Source organism: Lichenostomus cassidix, chromosome 5, assembly GCF_008360975.1.
Source record: "Lichenostomus cassidix isolate B80296 chromosome 5, HeHo_3.0, whole genome shotgun sequence".
Lineage (NCBI taxonomy): Eukaryota > Metazoa > Chordata > Aves > Passeriformes > Meliphagidae > Lichenostomus > Lichenostomus cassidix.
This window is the reverse complement of record NC_139486.1, coordinates 20,472,516-20,499,899: the sequence shown is the minus strand read 5'-3', so window position 1 is coordinate 20,499,899 and position 27,384 is coordinate 20,472,516. Positions and strand designations below refer to the sequence as shown.

General features: G+C 38.0%; 1 protein-coding gene across 14 annotated transcripts in view; it reads left to right on the top strand.

Annotated features, from left to right (window-relative positions):
- NRXN3 (neurexin 3) overlaps positions 1-27,384 on the top strand; it is a 982,570-nt gene that overhangs the window by 824,932 nt on the left and 130,254 nt on the right. For all 14 annotated transcript variants that reach the window (XR_014852509.1, XR_014852510.1, XM_085061643.1 and 11 more), the window contains one exon: positions 18,367-18,538. Coding sequence is in view for 12 of the 14 variants with exons in the window: in XM_085061643.1 (XP_084917769.1) it covers positions 18,367-18,538 (172 nt within the window). In the remaining 2 variants the exon portion in view is untranslated. The remainder of the gene's footprint in view (positions 1-18,366; positions 18,539-27,384) is intronic.

The following is a 27,384-nucleotide window of genomic DNA, read 5'->3' as shown; positions in this document are numbered from 1 at the left end:
AGGATTATGTTACATGATAACAACGTTGTGTCATGTTGCAATCTGGTTAAACTTCAGTAAGCAGGGTAGGTCATTTGCTGCCTAAGTTACTGCTGGCATACATTAAGTTTTCCCTTTATCATGCTGGAAGAATATCCAGTGTTAATACTCCAGCAGCCAACAGAAAAGGAGCTTGCAGAACTGCCGTTCTGCTGCTTAGAAAAACGGTTCACCTGTATCTGTGCAGAAGTTTAACCTGTATTGTGTGGCCAGCAGCCGCCGTGGCTGCCAGCCTGGTGTGTGCCAGCCCATCCTATGTGCTGTGTGTGGAGCTGTGGCTGCTGAGCCATCCTGAGGGCAGAGCTCCTGCACACACAGCCTGCTAGCCCTAAAAACTGTGGCTGCTGAGCCATCCTGGGGCAGAGCTCCTGCACACACAGCCTGCTAGCCCTAAAAACTGTGGCTGCTGAGCCATCCTGGGGCAGAGCTCCTGCACGCACAGCCTGCTAGCCCTAAAAACTGTGGCTGCTGAGCCATCCTGGGGCAGAGCTCCTGCACACATAGCCTGCTAGCCCTAAAAACTGATGCCTCTGGACCCATGAGCATTGTGATGGTTCCAGCAAGCTGAAAGGGCCCTTCTGTCATGCTGCTCTGCTTATCTGTTTCTATATCTTATTTTCCATTTAACAGTAAAATTAACAAAGTGAAAACCAATACCCATCGTCAGAGCTTAGCCATTACCTTAATTAAAAAGAAAATATTTAAAGTGACATTGTTAAGGTCAGCATGCTCAAATGTAACCAACTGTAACTTTGAAATACTGTTTAAAATGTCTTTAATTCAGCAGTTAAGAAAGTTGCTGATTTAACTGTCCAGGAAACTCAGCTCTGATGACAAGAACTGTACCTTTAGTAACATGAGTCATTGCATCTGTTCTCTTTTTCAGCTATCTCAGACACCTAGTAGAAACACTGATCTATGCTAGCAGTAGTATTTTGGTACATGGTGTTGAAGCTTTTGTGGGGCTGCTTCCTCCTTAATTTCCCCCATTTTTTCCTTTTCATAGTTTTATGAGAGGCTCTTCAGGAAGGAGCAATTCAGATCATTGTTCCAACCATGGTATACAAGACAAAAAGCACTATAAGTGACATACACAAATGGAACTGCAGACTGTTCTCAAAATTGCTTGTCACAGCAAGAAAGTGCACATAAACCCATAGTCAAAAGAGGGAAATGTTCTGAGACGTTAGTGGTCGGGACCTGGTATTGTGGCTTACATCATTTCTGGAAAGTGACTGATCTGGATATACTATGGCTGTTTGAGTTGGACAGAAAATAGGTCATCCTTTTGACAATGAAGGCTGGAAATCTTTGATTTGTGTTCAGCTAGCAAATGTGGCAGGGTTAAGTGCAGGTTCCATTTGTGTGTCAATGCCATGATAGAAAAGTGGCTTTTGCAAATAAACCACAGGCAAATCTCAGAAAATAATGCAGTATACCCAATCCTCCCCTGCTAACAGGGTTAAGAAGACTCAGAGGATCAATTTAAAACAACAGTTTTCAAGCCAAATGTATTTCTAGATAAACATCACTGAAGTCTAAGGAATGCTGCCAGGATTAAACAATGCCCTTAATTTCTAGTTAGCAGTTTATCTCAATCCACACAGGTAATAAAAGAATATGCCAGTTCTTCTGTAGCTGTTTGGTAATCTCCAGCAATTGAGTTAGAGTTTCAGCTCAACTGATAGTGGTTGGAAAAATTGCAAATCCTCTCAGAACAGTCAGGTTTTAATATGCACCTAGAATAGTTTTGAACTCCTTACTGTCCATCTGTCCTGAAAACCTGAAAAGAGAAAGCATTGTAATGTTCGAATCTCACTCCTTTTCTTGGAGCCTTCTCAGAAGGTGCATTGGCTACTGAGGATGGTCCATAGGGAGTTTTCATTGCTGTTTGTTCATGTTAAAAAAAAAAAAAGTGACTTAATAAGTATTTTATCTTGCATGTCTATAAAGCTATCCAGAAAAATAGGGAGACATTTGGCACAGCTACCTCTCTATTGCTTTGATCAAAATTGAGACATAGCTGCTGGGTTTTTTTCATTTCACTCACCTTTTCTTTTTCTTTTCTTTCTTAAATGCAGCTCATGCTATTAACCTTTCTCACAAAAACAATAAAATCTCTTTCATGCTTCCTTCCCATTTCAGATCATTCTGCTGGGGAAGCGTTTGCTAGAAAAGACGGCAAGGCTTTCATGTTCTTTTTTTCTTCTTGAAACCACCTGCGTAGTTTCCCAAAGAAGGAGGAAATGTAGCCCTGAAGGCTGGGGGAGGTGCATGTCTCCAATGCCACCTTGAAGGTTGCAGAGTTGTTAACCACTGACTGTGATACTGAACCCACTTCTCTAGGGTTGCATCTTTAATGCCCAACATTGAAAACAAAATCTCCCCCAAACAATCCAAGATGTAGTCACCTGAAAGAAGAAAGTGCATCATGATGAAAGTGAATTGATAAATGCATTTTAAAAAGCATCAAACCAATATAAGATTCAAATAACTTTGCATGAAGACATTATATTCGACAAACTTTCCCTTGTCACCACGTAGCACATGCTTCAATGTCAGGAAGAGTCCTTATTAAAAGGACTGTGGTGTTATCTCCCTTGATAGTAATTCTTCTTATTGTTCTCTTCAGATAACGCTTCCCAGAGTTTGGCAGGGAGTGTAAGGAGGGCCAACCTCTTTAGCAGGAGCCACGACCGCGCTGAATAAATATAGTGTACAAAATTGGAAGAGTGTTTCTTTTTGAAGGTAATAGTAGGCCACATGAGTGACTAGTTTGAAGTGGTTATGCTCTGCATGTAATTTCAATTTGAGAAACCCACATATTTCATTGTCTAGAGACGATAAAAATTACAAACATAATAAAGCAAGATTTTAACTGGACATATTTTTAGAGTTTTCCACTGAAGATAATGTTGCTGTTTGTATTAGAAAATTGTGCCTTCAGATAAAATAAATATCTGAAGTTTAGGCTTATAAATGGTAAGAACATTTCTGCTTTATCTCATTTTGTCATCTTTTCTGTTTCCTTTTTTTCTTCAAAGGAAAAGGGAGGATGAAAATACAAACCATAAGTAATATGTCTAGAAATGAAAATTCTAACAAAATCTGGGTAATTAAATGAAACCATTGTAATTTTTTTTATTACTTTTTCATTTTATTATGGAAAATCTGAGATGTTTAAAAGCCATTATTGTGTGGAATTTTTTAAATCTTTGATACTTTTTTTTTAAAACAAAAGTGAAATTTTGAACCCTCTGTGCTCCCTGAAGTACTCTGGCCAGTCATTGATGGTCTCTTTTCCCACACTGGGACAGTTCTGCTAGTGTTTGAGGCTCATTAATGAGAAGCTGTGCAAACCCTTCTGAAACTTTTAGAACACTGACGCAGGAATTGGCTGTGTATGCAGGCTGGCATTTGTACCCATCTATTTAGGGAGACTGTAATTAGGTTAACTTGTGTTCTGGTGTGAAAAAAGACCATCGTGATTTCATGATACAGAGCTGCAATCTTTGTTTAATCCATTCTTTAAGTGTTAGTATAGGTTATCTTTGCATGAAGACTGGTGTTACATGAATTTCCTGCAGCTTCTTTCACCTATGTCATGTACTTAATTCTTTTTCGGTACAAGAGTATGAATGATGTTTGGTGGATCACCACAAATTTGATATTACTAATTCCAAAACAACTGTTTCCATTTTCTGGTGGAGAGTCTTTGGTTATTAATATTGTAATGTAGTACAAAGCAATTTAATAGTGATATTTATTCAGAGGAGCAGTGAGATTCCGCAGAGATGAACACAACCATTGCAAACAGCAGATACAAGCTATTTTATTGTATTTTCTCATATTCCCATTGTAATGTGACTAAACATAGGACACGATAGGTAGGAACAAAGGGAATCCATGCCAGTATTCCTTGGGTTTTTTTGTGGTTCCTGAAGTGCTCCCACATGCATACACATGCTGTCTGCTTTGTTTTGTTGATTTTTTTTATAGCTTGACAAGGCTGTGTCACTAGCATTGTCCATCAGTTCTCAAAATAATCTTTTGAATCTTGAAGATGTGTATTTTCCTCAGGAGTTTTCTGGGTTTTGTTTTGTTTTGTTTTTTTTTTTTGTTTGGTTGGTTAGGTTTTTTTTTTGCTTGTGAAAGCCAGTGCTCTGATAATAAATGGCTCTGTTTTCACTATTGTGTAATTTCTGATTAGTATATTATTATATACTATGAGGGTAGTGGGGACCTGGAACAGGTTTCCTAACAAAAGGGCTGCCTAACCTTTTCCTAACAAAAGGGTTTCCTGACAAAAGGGCTGCCACATGCCTGGAAGTGTTCAAGGTCAGATTGGATGGGGCTTGGAGCAACTTGGTCTACTGGAAGGTGTCCTTGCCCATGGCAGGGGAGGATGGAAATAGATGATCTCTAAGATCTCTTCCAACCCAAATCATTCTATGATTCCATGTACTATTTTTAAAATGCCAATACCAAAGTTTCTACTGAACTGGCTGGTAGTTGCCCTTTAAAAAGTTCTTGAAGGTTGTAGTCTATCTGTAGCGTAGTTATAGCAGAGATATTGAAAGTATGTGACTCCTCTTTACGCCATCATTCATGGACATAAGCAGACCCATCAGTAAGGTTGAGAAAGGAGGTAATTTTCAACTATCTGGTCAATAGTTACTTATCCAGAAGGTCAACTAAAACTAGCTTCTCCTCTTTTAATGTAAACATTCAGAAAATAGCAAAGTATCTAGTGAAATCATTCTCCGATTTTACCAGACTGCAAAGAAACCCCTTCCATTTACAGTGTACTTGGGTCCTCTTAAATTAAAAGGGTGAAATATTCCTAGAGGAATGAAACAGGGAATATATTGGGAGAAGAAACAAGTCCAAACTCTGTTATGACAAGGAGAACAACATGAGATGAAACGTTATCCAGGATCAGTGTTAAGACTATTCAGGAGAAAAAGAAATGGCTATGAACTTGTAACCCCATAGGAAACTGGAGCACAGCTAGGGCAAAAGATTAAGGCATTGGCTTCAGTGCAGCAGTGGCCAGGTGCCACTGTGATGTTCAGGGTATCCTGTCATCTCCTAGGGCTCAAGGTGCTGCACTCCTGTGTGCCTCACCATTGAAGCTGTAGTGAGACTCTAGGGACAGCTGCTGATCTCCATCACCTCTTGCTTCTGTGTATCCCATCAACCAAAGTGCTCAAATGACTGCTTTCTAAAGCACTTAGTTATCCATTAAGGTAAGGTTTTCAAGGAACAAGCAGCATTCCTAGTTTGATGAGACTTTCACCGTGGCCAGCTTCACCAACTGACCACTGCTGCCTGGCTGCATCTGCCAAAATCACTATTGGCTCTAGCCCATTTCCAGCTAAGGCTTCTTGGCTCCCTCTCTGCAGGCAAAGCTAAAAGGCAAGCAATAGGAATGGAGGTGGGATCCTGTAGGTCTGGGTAAGGTGTAGAGGTGCAGAATTGAAGAGGTGATCAACAGTTTGGTCTGTCAGACTGGCTTGCTAGCCACCATGCTGTTGTGGTTTTAATTCCTTTTATCAGAAGTCTCCTGTATCCACCTTTCAGGCCCAGACTCCCATGCCATATGCTGCCAGTATTGTCCTCCATCTGCCTGAAGACACAGACAACAGCCATAATAGTTGGCCACAGACATCCATCACCCTTATTGCTCCTTTATTTTGCATTTCACAAGATCAGCCTGTTGCAAGTTAATTGTCTCTCCCAATCAACTAATCAGATGACTAAATGGTGTAGGAAGGAGAAATTATGGAGAGTTGGGGCTATAGTCATATCATTGCAAAAAGATAAGGCACATCTTAGTCTTATTTGCCTAAACAAAATGCCAGTTCTTTAAAATTGGATTTTTAAATGCTATGTTATTTTGTGCTGAACATACAGTATCTTTTTTCAGATCTGTATCCTCTGTAGGGCTTTCTCCTGAATAGAAATGTCAGGGTATGACCTACTAATTTCAGCAGCATGCTAACAAAATAATGAATGAAGAGAGGAACTCTGTTCTTGCACTCAGGTAATATTCACTGAGTGTCGCTAAATCACAAAGTGCTAGACAAAGGCAAGAAAATTTTCCCTTCCAGTATGTAAACACAAACTGTATCATCTAAATCACAACAGTCCTATATCTCTAAGTTCCTTTGGCTGCTCCAGTTTATTCACAAAAATTCTTCCTTGGCCAAGGAATGTGCATGTTAGGGTTGGTTTTTTACTGGTCATATCTCCCATACCCTGAGCTGTCTTTACCTCAGTGTTCCTAATGGTAGCTACAATGATTTCCAAAAAAGGGCTGTCTCAAAGGTGGTCTTTGTCCCTTCCTCCAGGCCTGATGAAACCTTGCTTTTTCTCATGGAAACTAACATGAATGACTGATTGTCCATAGGGAGAGGCAGGCTGAGTAATGGAATGCATCCTCATGCTAAATTCTTCTGTCTTTCTCTCCCACTGATTTCAAAGTGTTCTAGGACCTAGAGGACACTCATCTTCTAAGTGCCACTGGTATTACAGTAGGATTAAACTCTCAGCACAGTCCTAAGACAGGTGTTTCCTTTGATATATTGGTTGTCCTTTTACATCTCATGATATTTTTCCTAGAAAGTGCAGAGAAGAAAATATAAGGAAGAAGTATGGAAGCTGAAATTCTGACATTAACCTTTTCCTTACTCACTACTCCTTCCCACCCCCACTATGCAAAAAAAGTCAGTGCTGAAAGTACTTCAACTTACTTTGTGACATCCATTCCCAATAATCAAGTTTCCAGTTGACATCAGGAGTTCTGTTTTAATTAATATAATACAAACTTGGCAAGTGGCTCAGCTGATACCACTTTGCCAAACAGCTTTACAGCAAGCAAATTCTGCAACACAAAATAAATATGCAAATAGCCAAGTTGTATTTTTTTCCCAGCAGCCTATCTTGATTCAATAAAATTCTCATCTTTGTGGGAAAAGTCAGTCTTAGATGTGAGGTGCTATTTCCAACAAGTTTCAGATGCAGCCGTTTGACCTGTTTAGTAGTTAATGCATCCTATGCATATGTAGAACATGGATGTTTGAAATGTTCTTTGGTAGCAAAGTTAAGGTAGTGTAAATTGCTAGGTAGTAGCTTAAGAATGAATTTGTTTATTTCAATTATTTGTTCTGTTCCTGTAACTTCTAGCTCCTGCAAAATTTTGTCAAGTCATTTATCTTTGTCTCTGCTTTTCCTGCAAATGGTACTGGTGGCTTCCTTTGTGATCTGTGTCTACAAACCACTATGTTCTTGTCTTCTCTTTTTCCATCTCTGTCTAGTAATCCACCATTTATCACGTAACAGTGGTTTGTCATACAATCTCTAGAGTATTAAATAATTTTGAATAATTAGAGTGTTTTCATTAGAAATATAACTTTCCTATACTGCAATGTTCATGTATTTTTAATGTTGTGTGTCCATTAAAAATCTTAGGAAACCTCTTTGATTCAGGATTAGAATAGCCATCTGCTGGAGTCCAGCCACATCTCAAAAGCTACATTACACTAACTTTAAAAAAAAATCTGCCATTTTAAAAAAGCGAGCTCTGAAAAGCTAGAAATAAACACTTTTTATGTTTATAAATACACACATTTCCGTCTTTTTTCTTGTCAGGTTGGAGACACATATTGAACCTTATCTCAAACCTCTTGTTTGTCTGGTAAAGAAGACTACTTTGGTTACAATAGGCTGTTATTATGCAGTTCATGGAATCTGTTTCACAGATTTCAAAAGGAACATAGAACATAGGCCCCAGATGCATTAAGTTCTAATAGGATTCTGTTCTATTAAAATTGTATAAAGAAAACACCAAGAAAGTAAAATATGGTAGTATATAGTGCGTAGTTATATAATACTTTTGAACATATATTTTTTGATCACTCTGAAACCTTCAAATATTCTTTATGCTTAAAAGAGAGTTTGCAAAAAAATAGTTCAAATAAATTAATTTTGTCCAAAGCCTTCTTCAGCCCTTGCACTTCTATATCTACTGCACTTGGGTTAATTAGATGGTGGCAAGTTGGTATTCATGATCACCTTTCTGTCAGACACCAGTGTCCTTTTTTAATGCCATCTTCTTGACAAGTGCTCACTTTTGGTGAGCTGTGGGTTATGGGTTGAGACAGACAGCTCTGATTGCTATTACTGAGTAATATGTGCTTTGCCTTCAGCTTACTGATATCTCACAATAGTACCAAACGCTTTTGAAAAGGAAGCCTAGTAGTTAAGGTACCTAGTTTATTCCACGCAGCCTGTGTCAGATCTTTAATTCCGTATTTTTGTATATATTGGGTTTGTGTGGCAGGATTTTGGAATGGGAGGGCTACATAAGTGGCTTCTGTGAGAAGCTGTCAGAAGCTTCCCCCATGTCTGACAGAGCCAATGCCAGCCAACTCCAAGACTAGGGCTTGCTGCTGGCCAAGGCAATCAGTGACAGTGGTATAACCTCTGTGATAACATAGTTAAAAAGGGTGAAAAAGTTGCTGAGTAGGAGCAATGGCAGGGGGAGAGAGCCTGTGGTAAAGTCCATGGTGAGGCAGGCAGTGGGGAGAAGGTAGAGAGTTCAAGAGTAAAGTTAAGTCCTGGAAGAAGGGAATGTCAGGGAGAAGATGTTTTATTTCTCATTACCCTAGTTTTGATTTGATTGGTAATAAATTAAACTAATTTCCCAGAGACTGTTTTGCCATTGACAGCAACTGAGTGATCTCTCCCTGTCCTTAACTCATGAGCCTTTCATTTTATTTCTTCTCCTTTTCCAGCTGAATTGGAGAAGTGATAGAAAGGTTTTGGTGAGTATCTGATATCCAGTGAGGTTCAAACCACCAGAGTGTGACTGCCACTTTTGCTTCTGCCAGCACAAATTGTTGGCAATGTTACCCAGTGGACTGAAGCCCCGGGGGAGGTGTTGTGAGATGGATGGGCATATTTTCTCCTCGAAGATCTCGGCTTTGGAGCAAGTTCCTTGTTCTTGTGCTCTACTAAAATCTGACTAGCTCCTGCAGTCATTTCTTTATTGAGTGGATGTGACATTTTAGCAGCTGGTCATGTTTTTGTGTGAAGAGTGAGCTGCAGAGCAGCTCTTAGAAACAAAAAGTTAAAGGCCTGCTTTTAATCAGCCAACTTCTGTAATGCTGGAGGAGTGCAGCAGCCTGAGCATACTTTGAGTTTAAAATGCAGCACAAAATATGTATTGGAAAAGTCCTCTAGAAAAACTGAAGTAGATGTCAACATGCAGAATGGTTCCTGTTTCTGCCCTAGTCAAGAATCATATCTACAAGGTATAATTTCACAAAACTTTCCAGGATATACTACTTGTATTTTCAAATGGCACTGTCAGAATATTTAATCCTAATTATAGTTGGAGTTCAGACCATCAGATAGGGCAGATTTTTATGATGTCTATTTTAATCAGTGGGAACAAATTAACCATCTGAATAATGTATTTGCCAGTGAACCAATTGATAGGCATTACCTTTTAAATTTGTTTTGCATTCTGTTTCCCTAGGAAATGCCCCTTTTTAGCATGCTGCTAATTTCTGTTTCTTTATTTTCAGTATGATATCCCTAAATGAGTGAGGATTAGCAGCCTCATTGCTGGAGTTTCACCAGCTGTGTAACAACAATGGTTTTTTGCAAACTGTGTGGCCTAAACACACCTGCATGTGTTTCTTGAAACATTTTACTACCTGTTAATTGACTGAGTGTATTGGTGCTATCCTAGGTAATGGGTAAAAAGATTTCATTTGCCACACTGTCTTAGGTGCTGAATAGCACGGAAGGAAGCCTCCCTTTAAGACTGCTGAATATCACTGATTACCAGGCTTGGCAGGTGTCACATACAAGAGCAACTAGATGTACCACAGCATTCCCCAGATTTTGAGGAAATGGGTTTAGGGTGAGCTTAGTACAAGCTTCATCATGGTAATGGTGATACAGTAAATCAGGATACTCTGCTTGATATTAATTAACTGTACTGCAACAACATCTGGAGGCCCCACTGGATACCAGGGCTCCACTGGGGCAGATAAGCACTGTTTGATAAGCCTTTTGATAATGTGACTTCTCATTATAAAAAGACAAACTAGAGACAGAGAAATGAAAGTGGCTTTTTCAAGGTACAGCAGAGCAGCAGTAAAAGCAAAAATCTTTTCTTTTGACTATGTACTGTATCTAATTTACCTCAGTGAGTTAAGATTTAAAGGTCTCCAACTGTTCTAATGGTATCACCTTACATGAAATATGTAAACTTCTGGTGCAAAATTAATTCCTAAGTATAATTCTGCTGATATTGTGTATTAATGTTACCTAAATCACTGCAATGATATGCAAAATAATAACCTGATGCAGGGTATCTGGGTTGAAATAAACAAGCAGCTTCTATCTCTCATATCTTTTCTTGGTGAAAATATCATGTGTGTGTTGTACATAATGAGTCACTCCTGAGAATTGTCACAGAATTGAGCTTCTTGTCCTTTTTTTTGGCTTGTCTTCGGGGTAGTTTTGTTTATAAAAGAAACTTTTATTAGACAAAAGGCAAAGAAAGAAGGAAAGCTGCAGGGAGAGGAGGAGATTAGGTAAAATTAAAGCAAGAGAATGGCATTTTCACATCCCACAACTCTATTTCTGTAATATTGAGAAGGTGTTTGGTAAAAAAAATTCAAGAACAGGAGTAAGATGTTCTTTAGTAGCAGTGTATTTCTGTACTACAATTTCTTGTAACACAGGCCATTAAAGAAGTATTATACTACAGTCCATGTCCCACACAAACATTCAGCTGGCAAAAAATGAAGGGCAGTTTGGAAAGCTTGTTAAGCTCTTAGCAAGGAAACTGGTATACATTTTACTTTAACCAAATAATGTAATGTGTCTCAAACCAGAGTAGAGATCATCTTTCAATTCAAGGAACCCTCCGAGAAAGCACTCCTGAATTAGTCTGTTGATGATGGTGAATAAGCCTCAAATGTGAATCTCATGGTAAGATTGTGTAATTTCTGTAAACTAAAGTTAAAAATTTCTGGTGTCTTTATTTGGAAAAAAAAGTGTGAGTAAGCTGGAGTTTCAGGGCCATGGGGAAGTTTAAATGAAGGACTGGAAAACCTTCTTTTAAGCAAGAAACTCAGAGAGCTGAGTGGTTTTCTCTTATGCTCTATAAAACTGGGGAGAGAGTTTGCAGTCATGGAAAGATGAAACTGGAACCTTAAGTCATCTGCTTTAGATTTTGTTTGCACTCAGTATGGACTAAAGGCAGCAGCCTGGCTATGGCAGATGTTTATCTAAGCTATCGTTCCTAAACCTTCAGTGGAAAAGATTAGATTCTCATTAATCTTTCCCAGTTCCATTGTTTCACCACTTCATAAAAGGTACAAGAATCAGTAGGAACCTTCAAGAAAATTTTGGCTTGATCCCAGACTTGCAAGTCATTTATGGCAGTATGGTGCTAGATGGTGTTTCAATTTAAGTAACAGTTAAACAATTCTGATCTCCTTTTCAGGAAGAGCTGAGCATAAGGTTATATTCATATTGGTGTATTCAATGGCTCTTGATTCTTCCCATGAATTTGGTACTTTTTTGCTTAAATATAACTGTCAAATGCTTTTCTTATATATTTGCAGTTCTTTGAGTTATAAAGAAAAAGTGCTGAATCACTGCTTTATGACTCCCTAAATACACAGTTTCAAGTATACTATTATTTTTATAACTATTATTATTTTTATATATTTTAACTACTATTATTTTTATATATTTTTAACCTTTTATATCTCCTCTTTTTCTTTTTGAGATGGCCTGTAAAGATCTGTATACTGTGCTCAAGAATTTAGGTCAAAGGTCCACCATTAACTTATAATAGAGGTTTTCCTTTTGTACACTGTTCCTATTCATTATAATTCTTGAATTCCACTTGTCTTTTTGACCATGTTTAACACTAGGCCAATCTCATCAAAGAGGCAACTGTAAGGAATCCAAGGTTTCTTTCCTCAGCTGCAAATCACAAATAAGTGCTGCTCTAAAATATATCCTATAGTTTAAAAAAGAATCAATTCAGACAAGATATATGACCTATAAAATTTTAGAGGAGAGTAGATTGTAACAGTTGTCCTTTTTAGTCTTATAAATTATGTATCTCTGAGAATTGCTTCTTTTAAAAGCCACGTCCCCAAAGGGTAATAATTTCTATTTATTTTATCCTGTGTGTATGTGTGTCATTCTTTCTGATAAATAGGTTTGTATGTGTGTCATTCTTTCTGATACATAGGCATTGAGTAGATCTGGTTGAGTACCTTAAAGAAGCAGTAACAAGCAGTCTATAACAAGAAATGACCTACTGCTCATTATAATAGCCCTTAAAAATCAAACAAAATTACCTGACACGTGTACTTCCTTTACTCTTAACAGCATTTTTTCTTATTTCAAGATAACTTTAAAATGTTGGCAAGCCATTCCAGGAAAAGCAGTTCTCAGGGTTATAAAAAAACAAAGCAATTTTCCTGAATTTAGAAAGTAAAGCTTCCTACAGTGTGCAGTGGCTTGTTGTATTGCTAAAAGAGCTTGCATTACTTTCAAATGAGAGCAGCAAAATAGACAGTGATCTGCAGGAAGGAGTAACTAGGAATATTGTCTGCCAGGTTTGGGCTGATGTCTAGCCATGTTGGAACCAGCCAGGGTGGGAGGAGGAGGCAGTCTGTGCAGTCATCACTACTTAAAAAAATTATGAAATAAAATGAGTGTGAGAAAACACAGCCTGGGATTGTAGTCAGATTTCAGGTGTGTTTTATAAATGCTTTCTTTAATTTTACATTATGCTTCAGAAAAATATACTGGGATAAACTCTGCTTCCACTTGCATCTGTAGGAATCGTGTTCCATCAACAGAATTGCTATTGATTTACATTGATGCACCTGAGAGTAGGATTTGTCCTAACACCTGGAGCTCTCTCTCTTGGCTTTTGAAAGGGAGTGCTTTATGCACACAAGGAACAACTATATTCTTTTAGTGTTGTGTATTAGTTTGAAAACAAGCCCGTGGGAGATCGCAAGTCAGGATTATAATTTAATAGGAAAATTAAAAAAAAAAAATAAGTGCAATAATACAAGGAAAAGCACTGACAAAGTCAGATACAACCTGACACCCTGTTAGGGTGGTGGTAGCAGTCCAAATGAAGTAGTTCTGCTGAAGCAGTGATCCTGTGAAAAGTCTGGTCTCCACCTGAAGGTCCAGTGGTATCTCTTGTCCTCTGGGAACCCAGTAGACAGGGCAGACTTTGGCAGTTCCAAGGCCAGGTTATATCCAGGTGGGAATGCTTGGCTCCTCCCTCCTGGGTGGAGCATCTCATAATAGGATAATTCCATGAGTCATGTGGTTGGTTCTTGATGGCCCATTGTCTGTTATCAGGGGTGAGTCATTAGCAGGAGATAACAGCTAATGCCCCACAGCTGGTGGTAATAGAATACTAAATACATCTATATTGCAACCTAGGACATGGGGACTATTTGAATTTTAGATTTAGAAAAAAAAACCTAGAGGTAAAGCCCTTTTCAGGGCACAGAGTGCGTGTGGCTGTTCATGTATGTGTATCCTCTAACACACTCCAACTGCTCATCTTACAAAACCACTGCCAACCCCATTTTACTTTCTTTCTACCTTGTCTGCTACAAAAAGACAGGTGCCTTCAAACTGTAGAGACATGGTGTGGAGAAAGCAAAGGCCTGACAATCTGCACACAGGACAGGCTCTACTTCTGCTTGAATGGAGAGAAATGAGAGATAAAAGATACCTGCTAAAATGTCAAACCTCAGACCTGTTCCTGAGGTCCCTGCAGAGGAAAGGAACAGGTTTTGAAGGGGTTGAAAGTAGAAACTGAGGAAAGCTTGGGACCTGCTCCTCTCCAATTGTAGTTGCTCTCAGCGCTGAAAGGTTGGGATTGGCAGGATATAACCAATGTTTAAGTAAAATATATATGGATTTGCAGGGCTTGTAGAGCTTGGAAAGAGGTGCCTATAGCTCCTCTGTCACAGATGAAGAATCTGGTTTACAAAAAGGTAAAGAAAAGGTTGCCCAGAGTGAATCAATGCTTCAGGGCAATGAATAAATTGCTGATCTCCTGATCCAGGCTGTAGATTAGCTCTTGTGTCATTTAATAATGTTCAAAATGTTTGGTAATTGTGCATATAACAAACTGTTGCCAGGAGCCTGTGTAGAATAGACAGGTCAAGGAGAAACCTTGTATAATTTTTTTTTTTTTAGTACTTTGTTCTTTTTTTGTTCTTAAAATTTATCTACAACCATTCCATTATGTGATCATAATTATATTTCTGAAGTCTTAAAGACATAACGGGAGAAGTTTATCTCTAGAAGGACTGTAAGCAGTGAAATGGTAATGTGGTTTTTGAGGGCAGCAATTTTATGGTACAAATCAGCACAGGACAAATTCTTGAAAAACTTTAAGTATCTTTTTTGGCACAGTAGCCTTAAAGAAAGAAGAGGAAAAGTAAAATAGACTGAATGCTGAGTTCACTTCATTATTTATAAATTAAATGGTTCTCAGTTTTCCAAGACATCATGCCAGCAATTGATGTCATTTGGAGGTTTCAAAAACATTAATTAATAGTCACCTTTTCATGGAAAGTTTTTGAGGCAGCCAGTGAATACCAATATAGAGAGGAAAAAAAAATTTGCACTGTCTGTTAAAATTCTCTTGATCCCTTTTGGACCATGTAACTTGTTGCTCTATGTGACTCTGTATTCACCTTTTTCCTTGCTGTATAGTTAGGATTCTTTTTTTCTATAACTACAAAATAAACTTTATAGGTAGTGGCTCAAAGGTAAATCTTTCTTTGTCACATATTTTCTGATCTAGTTAATACCTTTGTTTGGTTATGTGGAAAGAAAATCCACCAGCTGAATGTGTGCGGAAAGGAATGAAAGGTCATGTCCATCATGAAGTGTTAATCCTTAATGGTAAAGCTTTTCTTTCAGATTTAGAAGGAAGGTAGGTCTTGGTAAAAGCTGTTTTTAATGAAGTGTTGTAGTGTAAGGAACTGGAATTGAAGAGATGTTGAAAGTAAATTGTGGATTTGCCCTGTATGTCTGTGGTCATTGTTCTTTGCTGTAGGATTTTCTCTGTGTTTGCTTTACTTTTTTTATTTTCTTTTCTTCTGCCAGGAATGCATAAACTAATTGTTAATTTTTTCATTTTTTATATTTTTATATTTAATATTTTATATTTTTTCATATAAAATACCATTAATAAACTGTATCTTGATGTCTATGTGTGCAGTTTGGCATCAGTAGCCCTACCTTTGGCATATTGTGTTGTATTGTGTTTTATACTGGTAATTGGAACAAAACCATTTTCATGACAAGTTCCTACTCAGTCCAAATAAGGGTATCAGAAGTTGTGCTTCTGCAAAACTTGTGTTAAAGAGTCACAGGGAGATCTGCCCAAGAGTGGTCTGAAGAGAGCTGGAATAGGTCATCCATCAGGCCCATGATTTTTTTTTAAGATAAATTTTTGCATTTCTCAATTGCAACAAAGTATTAGACTGGTTTTAGAAGGGCTGTCTTTTCTGGCTTCGGGAGGGGCTGGCTCTTGAGATGGGTAAGGCACCAGTTTGCTCCTTTCCCTCTTCTCTCCATCAGACTAAAGGCCACTGGCATTTTGCAGTCCTCTGCTTCCGGAATCTTATCTCTTTTCCAGTTTGCCCTCTTATCACTAGCCCTTTAAATAGGTCTTTTCCTTCAAGCCATGGGAAGGAAATGGTGAAAGGCACTATCTCCTTTTCCTCTAAGGAGAAATCAGAAACATTTTCTCAATCTGCAGAGATTATTTGAACTTCCCACCATTCTTTTCCCCACTTGCAAGTTTTTACCTTTGCCTCATTAAGCCTGTAGGGTTTGAAGGCATGCAGCTTTCACTCTGCTGAATACTTCTTAATCCCTCCCTCTTCTGTGGTGGTGGTGATTTGTTCATTAGACAAGGGACAGCTCTTCATCTTACCTGCTCTGCTTTCACCAAACTCCCTTAAAGTGTGGACTCTTCTTAGAGCAGCGACAGTTTGCCAAAGAAGCTTGACGTGTTGATGGCAATTAAAAAGCAATATGAGAGGTTGTGCAGGAGGTTGATTACAAGGCAACGCCTTGCAAAACCACAGTATCAGTAGCCAAGTTATCTGGTCAAGATACATTATTTGAGTCTTTGAGGAAAAATTAATCATGTGTTCTTTGCTAATTGCTATGCAGGTAAAGATAATTACATGGTTGCCAGCAAAAGATTCACTAAAACAGTGTTGAGAGATCACTTACTTCATATGTCAAAGAAGTGGTAAAGCTGTGCCAGCAATGCTTTTACCTGAAATAAATCTTAGTTAACTGAAACTTCACTTGGTTTTGGGCTAGCATGAGAGAAGAAACATTGGTTGTATTCAAATGGCGTATGAGTTCATGCATCTGCTGGGAGCAACAATCCACTTACCTCATGTTCCAGTGAAAATAGAAAGATTATATTGATATCTTGAAGAAAAGTCCCTCCAAAGAATAACAGTATGAATGTACATGAAACTTGCTATGCAGCATACATTTAGAACAGTCTAAAATTTACTGTTGTAATGAGAGAAAAACCAAGATGCTTACTGTTTCAGCACTAAACTTCAAGTAGTTGAACCACAGTTCAAGACCTCTGCAGTTACAGGACTGTTTGTTTTGCATTCTTATAACAATGCTGTAGTCTGACACCAGGGGACTTGGTGTTAAGAAGAAAATGTAAAAAAAAAAGAAGGGCATTGAAGATACAAGGAACTTGTAATGAGTATTATTCTGTTATGAGTAAGCTATGAAATGTAACATAAAGCAGGAATCAGAAAGGCCTCTCTGAGAAGTTGAAATATAGGAAAATTTTAGGAAAAAGGTCTTTTGATATCAGAAGACAGGATTAAATCCCAGACAGGAATCCATGGTGGCCGTTAAGTACAAGAGGAGAAGTTTCTTTCTTTTTGCTGAGATTTGTTAATGTAAATGTAGTAAAGTTAGGGTAACAGCCTTGAAGGGTTGAGTCCCCTGCCTACTAAGCAGATATGTAAGGTAGTAGCAGGAACAGAATTCTCCCATTACCCTTTAGTATACCTCAGTTTTTTTCAAAGAAGATATATTTGCATAGAAGATGGCCATCTAATCTCTGTTGTTGTTTCTTCCTTGTTTTTTTCTATTAAGACTGTCGACAAAGCTTTGCCAATTTTATAGTATGGAAATAGTAGTATAGCTAGTATATAGTATATAGCTAATATATAGTATGGCTAGCAAATGTATTGGCTTCCGATATGATACATTTTAGTTCTGCCTGTCTGTACCAGTTTTGGATCTGTGCAGTACACATAATATTCCTTCATAACTGTTGACACCAGCACACTGTGCCTCCCCTTATTGAGTGTTTGCAGATGCATTCCTATTAATTGTACAGAGTTGAGAATTTCTGGCACTTAGTAGTATTAAATGCATATATCTAATCTGAATATACTCTGGGTGTGTTATTTTACAACCTAAGGTCATTCAATGTGATCATTACTTGGAACTATATGAGGGGAGCTGCAGAAGGAAGTGTTGTGGCTACTAAAACAGGCTTTGCCTGCTCTTCCCTTCCAGTCAGTGACTGGTGGAAAGTTTTGGGAAAACACTTTGGAGAACTGCTTTATTGGTAAGGCACTGCTTGGGGAGTGATGGAGAAAAGTAAGACTGACTGCTCCTGTCTTTTAGGTATTTTAGCAATTACCTTCCCTCAGGTTGTCAGTCAGCTAATTACATTTCTGCTCCCTTCGAGTTCCATTCATTTTATAACTGCTTTCTGCCTTCTGGATGCCACTGTTATTTGTTTTGGGGTGAGGACTGTTGTTTCCCAAGAAGAATAACAGAACAGAACAGGTGTTGATATACAGCCTGTCTGTGGCTGCATTTTATATAAAAAGTGACTAGTAGTAATCAGTAGAGATGTTGCTCAAATTACTCTTTATCCACATCTCCTGATTTTTGTTGCCTGGTTTCTCACCTGTCTTCTGTGATGTTTTACGGGAACAAATGAGTCACTGTCTTCAGGTGAATGCTGTAAAGAACAGCGTGAAAGGCAGTGTTTGCATTGAAGCAGAACCAATGAAATGTGTTCTGACAAAGCTCAAAATGACACTTCTGTGTATTCTTCAGTGCCATCTACTGGCAAAATTACCCATTAGAGATTTATAGGCCACGAACATTCTCCTAAGCAGCAGCAATTAAAAAACATTTGTTTCTTTTCTTCTTTTGTGTTAGGAGCAAGGCAAGATTGGTGTAGTCTTCAATATTGGCACAGTGGACATCTCTATTAAAGAGGAAAGCACACCTGTAAATGATGGCAAATACCACGTAGTACGCTTTACCAGGAATGGTGGCAATGCAACACTTCAGGTTGACAGCTGGCCAGTGAATGAACACTACCCCACAGGTATGTCTTTTTTTTCTTTTGCTTTTTTCTTTCAGAGTATCTGTACCTATAAACTAATGTTTAATGACAGCTGGTTGCTCTATAAATCTTTGTTGCTTCATCTTGACAATAAATTCACCAGCCTGGTAATGCATATTCTGTCTCTTGGAAAACAAACTAGTGGTTTTTTACACTGGAAGAATTAGCATGGCAGCTGTGTGGTATGATGCACAAGGACAATGCTATTTCAGAGGTCTCAAAGTGAATCCTGGTTCTGCAGAGAATTACAAAGTCATTCAATGACAAACTTGGTTTTGCTACTTGTGATATTTTTTAAATATTTAGGGGAGAAAAGTTTTGAAGAGAATTTATAAAAAGGAGCTGTGATTCTAGCCACACTCCAGATACTGTCTATATAGATACAGAGTAGAAATGTAAGGTATGTGGTAGATTAAGCAAATACTTGAGCAGACCTTATGCCTGCCTCATAATTTTTTATCATCTGAATTTTATTTCCTCTCTTAGGTTTGCAGATATAAAGTCTATGACACCATCCAACCAAAACTGACAACTCCTAGTTGAATTTAAGTCAAAATGCAGTATGACAATTCAGTATCTTTGGAAATTATCACCCTAAATCTGCCAGAAATAGTGACCATCTGGCTATTGATACACTGTCACCTGTTTTACCCCACCACTGTCAAATCATAACCTCATGATACTTTATGTCACCATGTCAAAAGATCAAACTTACTCCAAGTGAAAACCAGATAGTTGTATATGATGCTGACAGTGCATAAGATAGCTGAGGTTTGATGATGTACATGGGTATCAAAGGAAGGATGAGCACAAGGAAAGAGCTCCAATGTTAATCCCATTTCTCTTAGTCACATGCTGTTGCCTAAGATCAAGCTATGATCTTCTTCGTTTTCAATATTAAGTGTAAGCAACATTCAGTTCTTCGTTTCTAGGTTGTACAGTAGTAACTCAAGACAGAAAAAATTCTTGTTAGTTGTGTAGGAATTGTTTGAAAGAACTTTAAACTCAAATTATAGGAAATATCCTAACTTGAGGTTATATCCTAATTTATGTGACATTGTACTAATAAATTACTCCAAGGGGATTACTTCCTCTTTTCTACTCCCTCAGAAAGCTCACAGGCAAGTTTTTAAATGTGAGTCATCTATGCTGTGATACTCTCTACCACGTATGTCCCTTTGTCAGTGTTTTGGTAGGTATATGCAAAAGGATACATTTCAATTTTTAACCTTATTTCTGTAAAAAAAATTCTTTTTGAAGAATGCCACGACAGACATGCTGAGTTAGATTCTAGCTCTGCTATCCATTGGTTTGGGAGGAAAGTGGGCTAGGAAAGGCCCAGCTGAGGATCTGTCTTCTGCTCCTTTCATCAATTATTTTGTAAAATACCTCCAATCCAGTTGGCAGCCAATTACAGTCACTACAAACCCTATGAATAAATTTTCTTCTTATATGGCTTGCTGTAGTAAGTCTCTGGTGTAAAGAAACAAAATATTCAGCTCAATGCTTTGGAGATTTTTTTTTTAAGGGAAAATAAATCACACTCAGAGACTAGCAGTACCCTGGGCTTCTGCCTTGGCTAAAGATATTTCTGTGTTTTCTTTAGAAGATGTATGGTTTTATGGAATCAGCATTAATCTTATGTTCTGGGCTAGTATTGAGTGTATGCAGTTGTACCCTAGGGAAAAAGGACACCTTTATCTTCCAGACACCTTTTCCTTTCCATACATGTATTTCAATTTCTGTCTGTTTGTAGATTATGATTTTTCAGCCTGTCCCTGTGAAAATAAGGCTTATGGGATCATGCTTTGTGTTGTTATTTGTTTCCTATTTCTTTCAAACTGATGTTTTATCTGTGTTTTTAAAAAATAAGGCAAAAATCAAAAACTTAAAGATATTACATTGCTATGCCAAAAAAACCGCAAACAAAACTAACCAAAAAACAAACAAGCAACAACAAAAACCAAAAAAACCCCAAACAGACAAACAAAAAAACCAAAGGAGGAGGGAAATGTTCCAGCCCTCCCAGATGAAAGGACTGTGGCTTGATCTCAATTCATGTTAAATACCAGAATATCCATAAAACAGAGCAGCATTATGAATGCCTAAGATCCAGAAAAGATTCAATGAACCAATAATTACAGGAAACCAATTCTTATTAGTCCCATTTTCTGGGCAGCCAATGGTTTAAAAAAAAAGACTAAACAAGAGCTTTTGAAATTAATTTTTTGTTGTCTTTCACAAACCAAACTTGGACTTTTGTTTTTTGAACTGACTGCAAAACGAAACCTGTGTTCAGCATAGATTCAACTCAGTAAAAAGCTTTGTGGTTGGATGGACCCAGGCTGATCCACTGAGTTTCAAGTGGAACCTACTGAAAATTTTAATTAATATCAAACTTGTGTGAGAGTAACTTAGTAATCTGTGTTTTGCATAGGATCATGCCAATTCTGGAAACACAGTTATTTGCAGTGTTTAAAAAACGTTGTATTTGTAGCCCATGCATGCTTGGGCACACTGTGTTGTATGTAAAATGAACAATTGCATGTGTACTTGGTTTTCCACACAGTGCTGCAGCCTAATGTTTGCAAATTTTTAAAACTATCTAATGTATCTTTGTCATCACACATGGCCCAATTTTTAGTCATCAGGGCTGCATTCTGAAATGCATTTCCATGCTCCTCTCTGAGTTTTATTACTTGTGGAAGGATTATACATTAGGCTCATAATTACTTGCTCAATGAAAAGTACAAATAAAAGTTGGATATTCATTAAATGAGCAAAGTGAGAGAATATTGGCTTTCCTTAAAATACAGTCTTTAGTTAAATTGAAATTAACTGAAACTAGCCCAATGGGACCAAAAGGCTCCAAAGCTGTATTTTTGTGACTTCAAATAAAAGACAAGGAAAATGGAATGGCAACAAACTTAAAATTCAGGCACTGACATTTTGCATTTTATAGCATCCAATTGCATTTCACTCACCTGCAACATGAGCTTTACGCCTTCTTGTAAAGAAAAGGGTTAGAGAGAAATGGTAAAGGAGGGAATTAATTTGGAGCTAAGGTTGGCTAAACTTTGTGACTGAAATAATGCAAATCACTAGGGATGATCTCTCCTCTTTAGTGCTATTCCAAAGTGCCAGAGTTTCTCTTACTGGACAGTAAGACTGAGCAGCAGCCCAGTACAGGTATCTGAGACAAAGCTCCTGAGAACTGGGGGATGTCAAATAGTAGCATTAGTACAGAGGCTGCTATCTGCAGTCCAGCTGTTGTCGTTCAGCCAAAACCACTGAGCAATTGTCATTTATTTGTGTTAGTTTCGCTCTTTCTCCTCTCTCTCTCAAGAACACAGTGAGATGGGCTTTTTCCATAGGCTATACTGATAGCCAGTTTCTTCATGCTTGATTCATTAAGTTGATTGTCACAATGCAATAGAATGTTTCTCAGGGTATAAACGTTCTGCTAAAGTACAGTTTTCCATGACTGCCTCCCTTCTGTTTTCTCACATGCTTTCATCTTTTTGCGTACATCAAGAAAACAGGTTATCATTGTTATTTTCCTGCTTTTATGTTCTTGGTGAGAGCCTTCTTTATATCTAAATAAATATTTTAATGATGAAATTGGAGTAATTTTGGACCAAAACTTTAGGAAGAGGAAGCATCTAACATGTTTTTGTTTCAATTAAAATGAAACCCATAAAATTTGAGACCGTTTACAGAAATTTTCAGAATAGTTAAAAATAAATGTTCTGTCTTTACACAGAACTGGGATACCCCAGTCCCTAAGTTTTCATTAATTCATAGGCAGGAGATTTTTTTTACTCGGTTCACTGTCTTTTCTTGCAAAGAAATACTTTGTGCATTGCCAGATTTGTAGTGTATGTCAAAGCAAGCCTGATACTCCTGTTCATTCATCCAGGCACCAGCTACATTTTCTGCAGTAGAAAAATGCCCCAAAACTAGGTGAAGAGAGGTGTAAAGTAGGAGTATCTCTGACACAAAAATAAAGTCTAATTGAAGTAATGGTTTAAAGGAGAAGATTGAAGGGAGGAGGACAACAGGTAGGAAGGAGCTGTCATGAAAAGAAATGCATGATTTAACAAGACAACTGTAGCCTGGATTTTTTTTAATGCATTTTAGAAATAAGAAATAAGACAGCATTAAACAACTGGATTCTTACCAGGATTCATTATTTCATCCACACAATAGTTATTTTATATTTTTCCGCTTTATCATTCTCAAGTGGTCTCTCAGTCTTCTTGTAGTAGTCTTTGCCCTTTCAAATTACATTTTCCTGCAGGTTTTTTGCTACTGAATAAAAGAAAAAATATTTCATCCTCTATGCCCCTACTTCATTTGGTCTCTGAAGCACATTTCTGAGAGGAAGCTGTATTTCTGGAAAAGCTGGACAGTTAGCTCTTGGCAGCACAGCTGACTGCTCTGGCAGAGAGAGTGGTCATATAAATGCCTACCTTTAAAACAAAAAGTTGATTCTGAGACCCTGATACCTTTGATGGGGTTTTCTTTCAGGGTAGTTCCTGTTCCAAGGATTGAATGCCCCTGAACTGTTAGGCATGTCTTCTTGTTAAATTTCATTTGAAAGCAATCCAATTTGAACTACATCTTTGTTAGTCTATTTGAGACAAAGTTTTTGTCTAAAATAATAATCTCTCTAGAAGCAGGTCAAAGTGATAGTGGTTTAGATTCTCCTACCTATCTAAAATGCGAAAGGTATCAACCTTGCCTTGCTAAAATATATTTCTTCATTTGCTTAGTGGAAAAATCTGAAATAGCTTGAATTGTGCCATGCACTTTATGTGAGACAGGCTGAGTTCTTACTTTCTTCTTTCAATAAGTTTTCTAGCAAACTGGAAAAATACTGAAGGAGCTAGTGGATGTTATGGCAGGACCCCTCTCAATCATCTAAAAAGGATCCTGGTGTTTGGGGAGGTCCCTGCTGGCTGGAGCCTAGCCATTGCTGTTCCAGTCTGTAAGAAGGGTTTGAGAAAAGATAAAGGGAGCTACAGATGTGTTAGTCTAAACTCAGATCCTGGAAAAGTTATGGAGAAGATTATAATGTATACTATTGAAAGGCATTTAAAGAGTAATGCAGTCATAAGGCATGTCAGCATGGATTCACAAGGGAAATGTCCAATATAACTAATTTGATATCCTTCTATGATAAGGTCACCTGCTTCATAGGTGAAGAGAAGGCAGTGGATGTAGTTTTTCCCGGATTTTAGTAATGCTTTTGATACCATCCCTCGTAGCACCATTCCAGACAAGTTGTACACAGTGCACTGGGTTAGGAACTGGCTGAACGGCAGAGCTCAAAGAGTTGTGGTGAATGGGGCTACATCTGCCTGGCTGGTCACCAGAGCTGCTCCTCAGGGTTCAGTTCTAGGGACAGTTCTGTTCAATATATTCATTCATTCTGTGGTAAGGTCTCCTATATCATGGATGGAGGGAAAGTAGTGGATGTAGAGTTTGCTAATGATCCTAAACTGGGAGGTGCTGAGCTCTTTTTCCCTGGTACTTAGTGATGCGACATGTAGGAATGCTTCAAAACCTAATAAGATTCAAAATATCTAGATCCAATTTTTTTTTTTCTAAATACCCACCCAAACCTATTGTAGACATTTTAAAAATGGAGTTGTGCAATAGGAGAATTTAAGACAGCAACAGAGATTTTATAGGACTTTTGAGGTGGGAAAAATTAAGCATGAAACCATTTTGGGCAGAGCAGACTGAATACTGCAATGGTGAAATGGAAAGGGCATTTTATAAGCAAGGAATCTGAAGTTGGTTTGAGCAGTAAATGTTGTATGGCACCCCACAATCCACGATGGATACTACTGTTAAGTTTCTGTGAAAAACAAAAAACCAGATTTCATTTCCAGGTATGTGGGTGTCCACAGATCCAGCTGTCTTTAAATGCAATGTTGGTTCTCAGTATCTCTAAAAATGGTTCTACCCATCTCTACAAATAATATTCCATGACTTTTACACAACTCTGTCTACTGAACAAGTGTTCATAGTCTGCTTTGAGACAGGTCATTTCCTGTCCTACTCAAGCCATTTACCACCCTTCTTTTGTTATTTTCAGTCTCCTTCCACAATTTTGCTCACTGAAGTCCATTTCCCACTTCATCCCTCTACTGAAGGAACTCTGAGGAGTCTTCTCTTCTCTTCTCTTCTCTTCTCTTCTCTTCTCTTTCTCTTTCGCTTTCTCTTTCTCTTTCTCTTTCTCTTTCTCTTTCTCTTCTCTTCTCTTCCTCTCTCTCTCCTCTCTCTCTTCTTCTTTCTTTTTCGTTTTATTTAGTTTTTATCGACAACATTTTCTTTCTCTCCCTCTGTGATTTCCCAGCTGTGAGATAAATAGCCTTGTATCTTACAAGCTAAATACAATTACTGCTATCAAAACTGGAGTCTTTCTCTCCCTGTAAATGTCTCTTGGAAGCTGATAAGCTGTTCAAAGCAAACTGCAGGCTTCTGCCTAATCCTGAGATTAAACATAACCACCCAGAAGACAGCAAGAGATAATTGAGGAGGGGGGGTTGTGGGAGGAAGGCAGGAGAGGAAGAGAGGAGGAGAAAGTGAGATCCTCTCCTGAGATATTAAGAGGACATACACAAAGCTCAAGGTTATTTGTAAAGGAATTACACAAAACACACAAGAGCTTGTTATGATGAGGAATTTCCTCAGATAATGCAGTGGTTGTTGTAGTTGTTAAAGACAAAATTTAGCAGGGATTTGTTTGATTTAAAGCATACAGGGGAGTTCCCACCCATGACTGCTGATTTTTATATATTATCCCCATCTTGTCCTTGAAACAGAAGGTCTCACAAGACTGCATCCAGATTCTTTGTGCATGCTGACTTGGGTTCATCTCACTGGCTTCATGCTCCATGGAACATGGGGAGACAAGAGATTTCCCAAGACTGAAGCAGGGGACTGAGCCAATTTCTCTGTGCTCTTTTTTGATACCTGCTGACCAACCTAGGAAATAAGAATGCCTTAATTGTGGAAAAATAGTCAGTGATACCTGTGTTAGTAATCAGTTATAACCAAGGCAGAATTCCTAAAGATTAATCGTTTTTATGAGTCAGCCCAATACAGTTGAAAAAAGCGGTCTAATTTCTGGATATATAAGTTCTTCTTGGTAGGTTTTTTTATCAGTGACATTATAGTTTTCTCCTTCTGTCATTTTTTAGGGTCTTGTGTTTCTGAAAGCTTGTCTGTATTTTTAAACTGTTGTCAATGTGATGCTACCTCTCCCAGTTCTGTTTTATTTAATTTATAATGCATTAGACAAGAAGAAGAGGGTAAATTTAGATGGCCTAATAGTAGCATCACTGGGGAAATTAGGAGAAGACTACATATCCTTTCTTCAGCTGACATGTGCTGAAGATATTATTTACTGATATTGTAAATAATATGCAGTATTGTAATTATTAGTTCTTGTGAGCTCAGTGATGGAAAATCTAATGCTGATTGGGACATTAAAAAAGAAAACTCAGAAGCAGAACTAACTGAGATGTCTGAGTGATTGCAACAAGTCCTTTCTTTCTAAGTTTGTACTTATCCCAGCACCATACCTCTACATGGTTCATATTGTACCCCTTCAGTGATTTCCAAATGTTCAGTAATGGAGCCTTATTAGAGAAAATCACTAGTTCTCTGTGCTTTGCAGAGCCTGGGTCGTCCTCCCCTGAATTCTCTCTGTGTCTTGCAGAATGATTTTAACATGTCATTTCCTCTTCTTTTCACCCTTCAACCGCCACAAAAAAATTGGTTTCTGACTTCTTGTGCCCCTGCAGCAATCTCTTCCTTGAGGATGTTATGATCTCCTAGTCACTTCTAAAACTGAGGTAATAGTAAGAAGTTTGGCTGAATCCAGTTGTCTCCATGAAGAGGCACATGGATCTTGTGCTGAACCTCTTGGGATCATTAAGAAGATATGCTGCTTGATCTGCTAGCTGAAGGGATTTTTTCTTGGTGCTACCAGATCCTACTGTGGTCTTAATATTTTCCTATCCAAATGCCCTTGTGAGTGGGCAATGAGTAAGGAGCAAAAGCACTGATTTTTTTTATTAGCCCTGTAGGCTGAATGTGATCACCAGTGTTCTTGTCATATATTTTTTGTGAATTTTTGCTTTTCATATTGTACTCATTTTGTGGGACTTAAATGAGCTCTCAGATGCTTTCTATCAGCATGAATTGGAGACAGCCTATAAAGTGCCTTTGACAGATTTACTGCATTTCATAATGAGCCTAAAACATATAAAAAGACAGGGTTAATAAAACAGAATTGGAGAAGCACATTCTGAAGGCAATACTGTGACATATGTTGAAAGATCTGCCAAGAGGGATGATTAAAGCATGACAAGTTGATGAAATCAAGAGTTGATTGTAGCTTGTCACTGCAGGGCCATAGCATATATAATATATTTATAGAGTTGGAAAACTGATGAATGGGGTTACCTGATATGAACACTCAAGTTTTGGTCCTCTGTGTCCACTGACATGTAAACCTCCACACATGAATTCATCAACAAACAAACATATTTTGGAATTTGTGCAAGAACATTCATGTTAATGCATGTGTGTCAATACTGGATGATGGGATAGGATTTGCCATGATATAAAAGCACTTTGTGTTTTGCATTCTCACAGAAAAAATGAAGCTGTGGTTCATTTCGGATTTGCCCCATCCTCAAAGAGTTTCATGGAAGTGCTGTCAGGCTCTCCTGTCTTCCAAAGTCTGTCTTTGAGAACAGAAGAGAGAAAAGACAGAAAACAAACAAACAAATAAAAGTGGTTATACT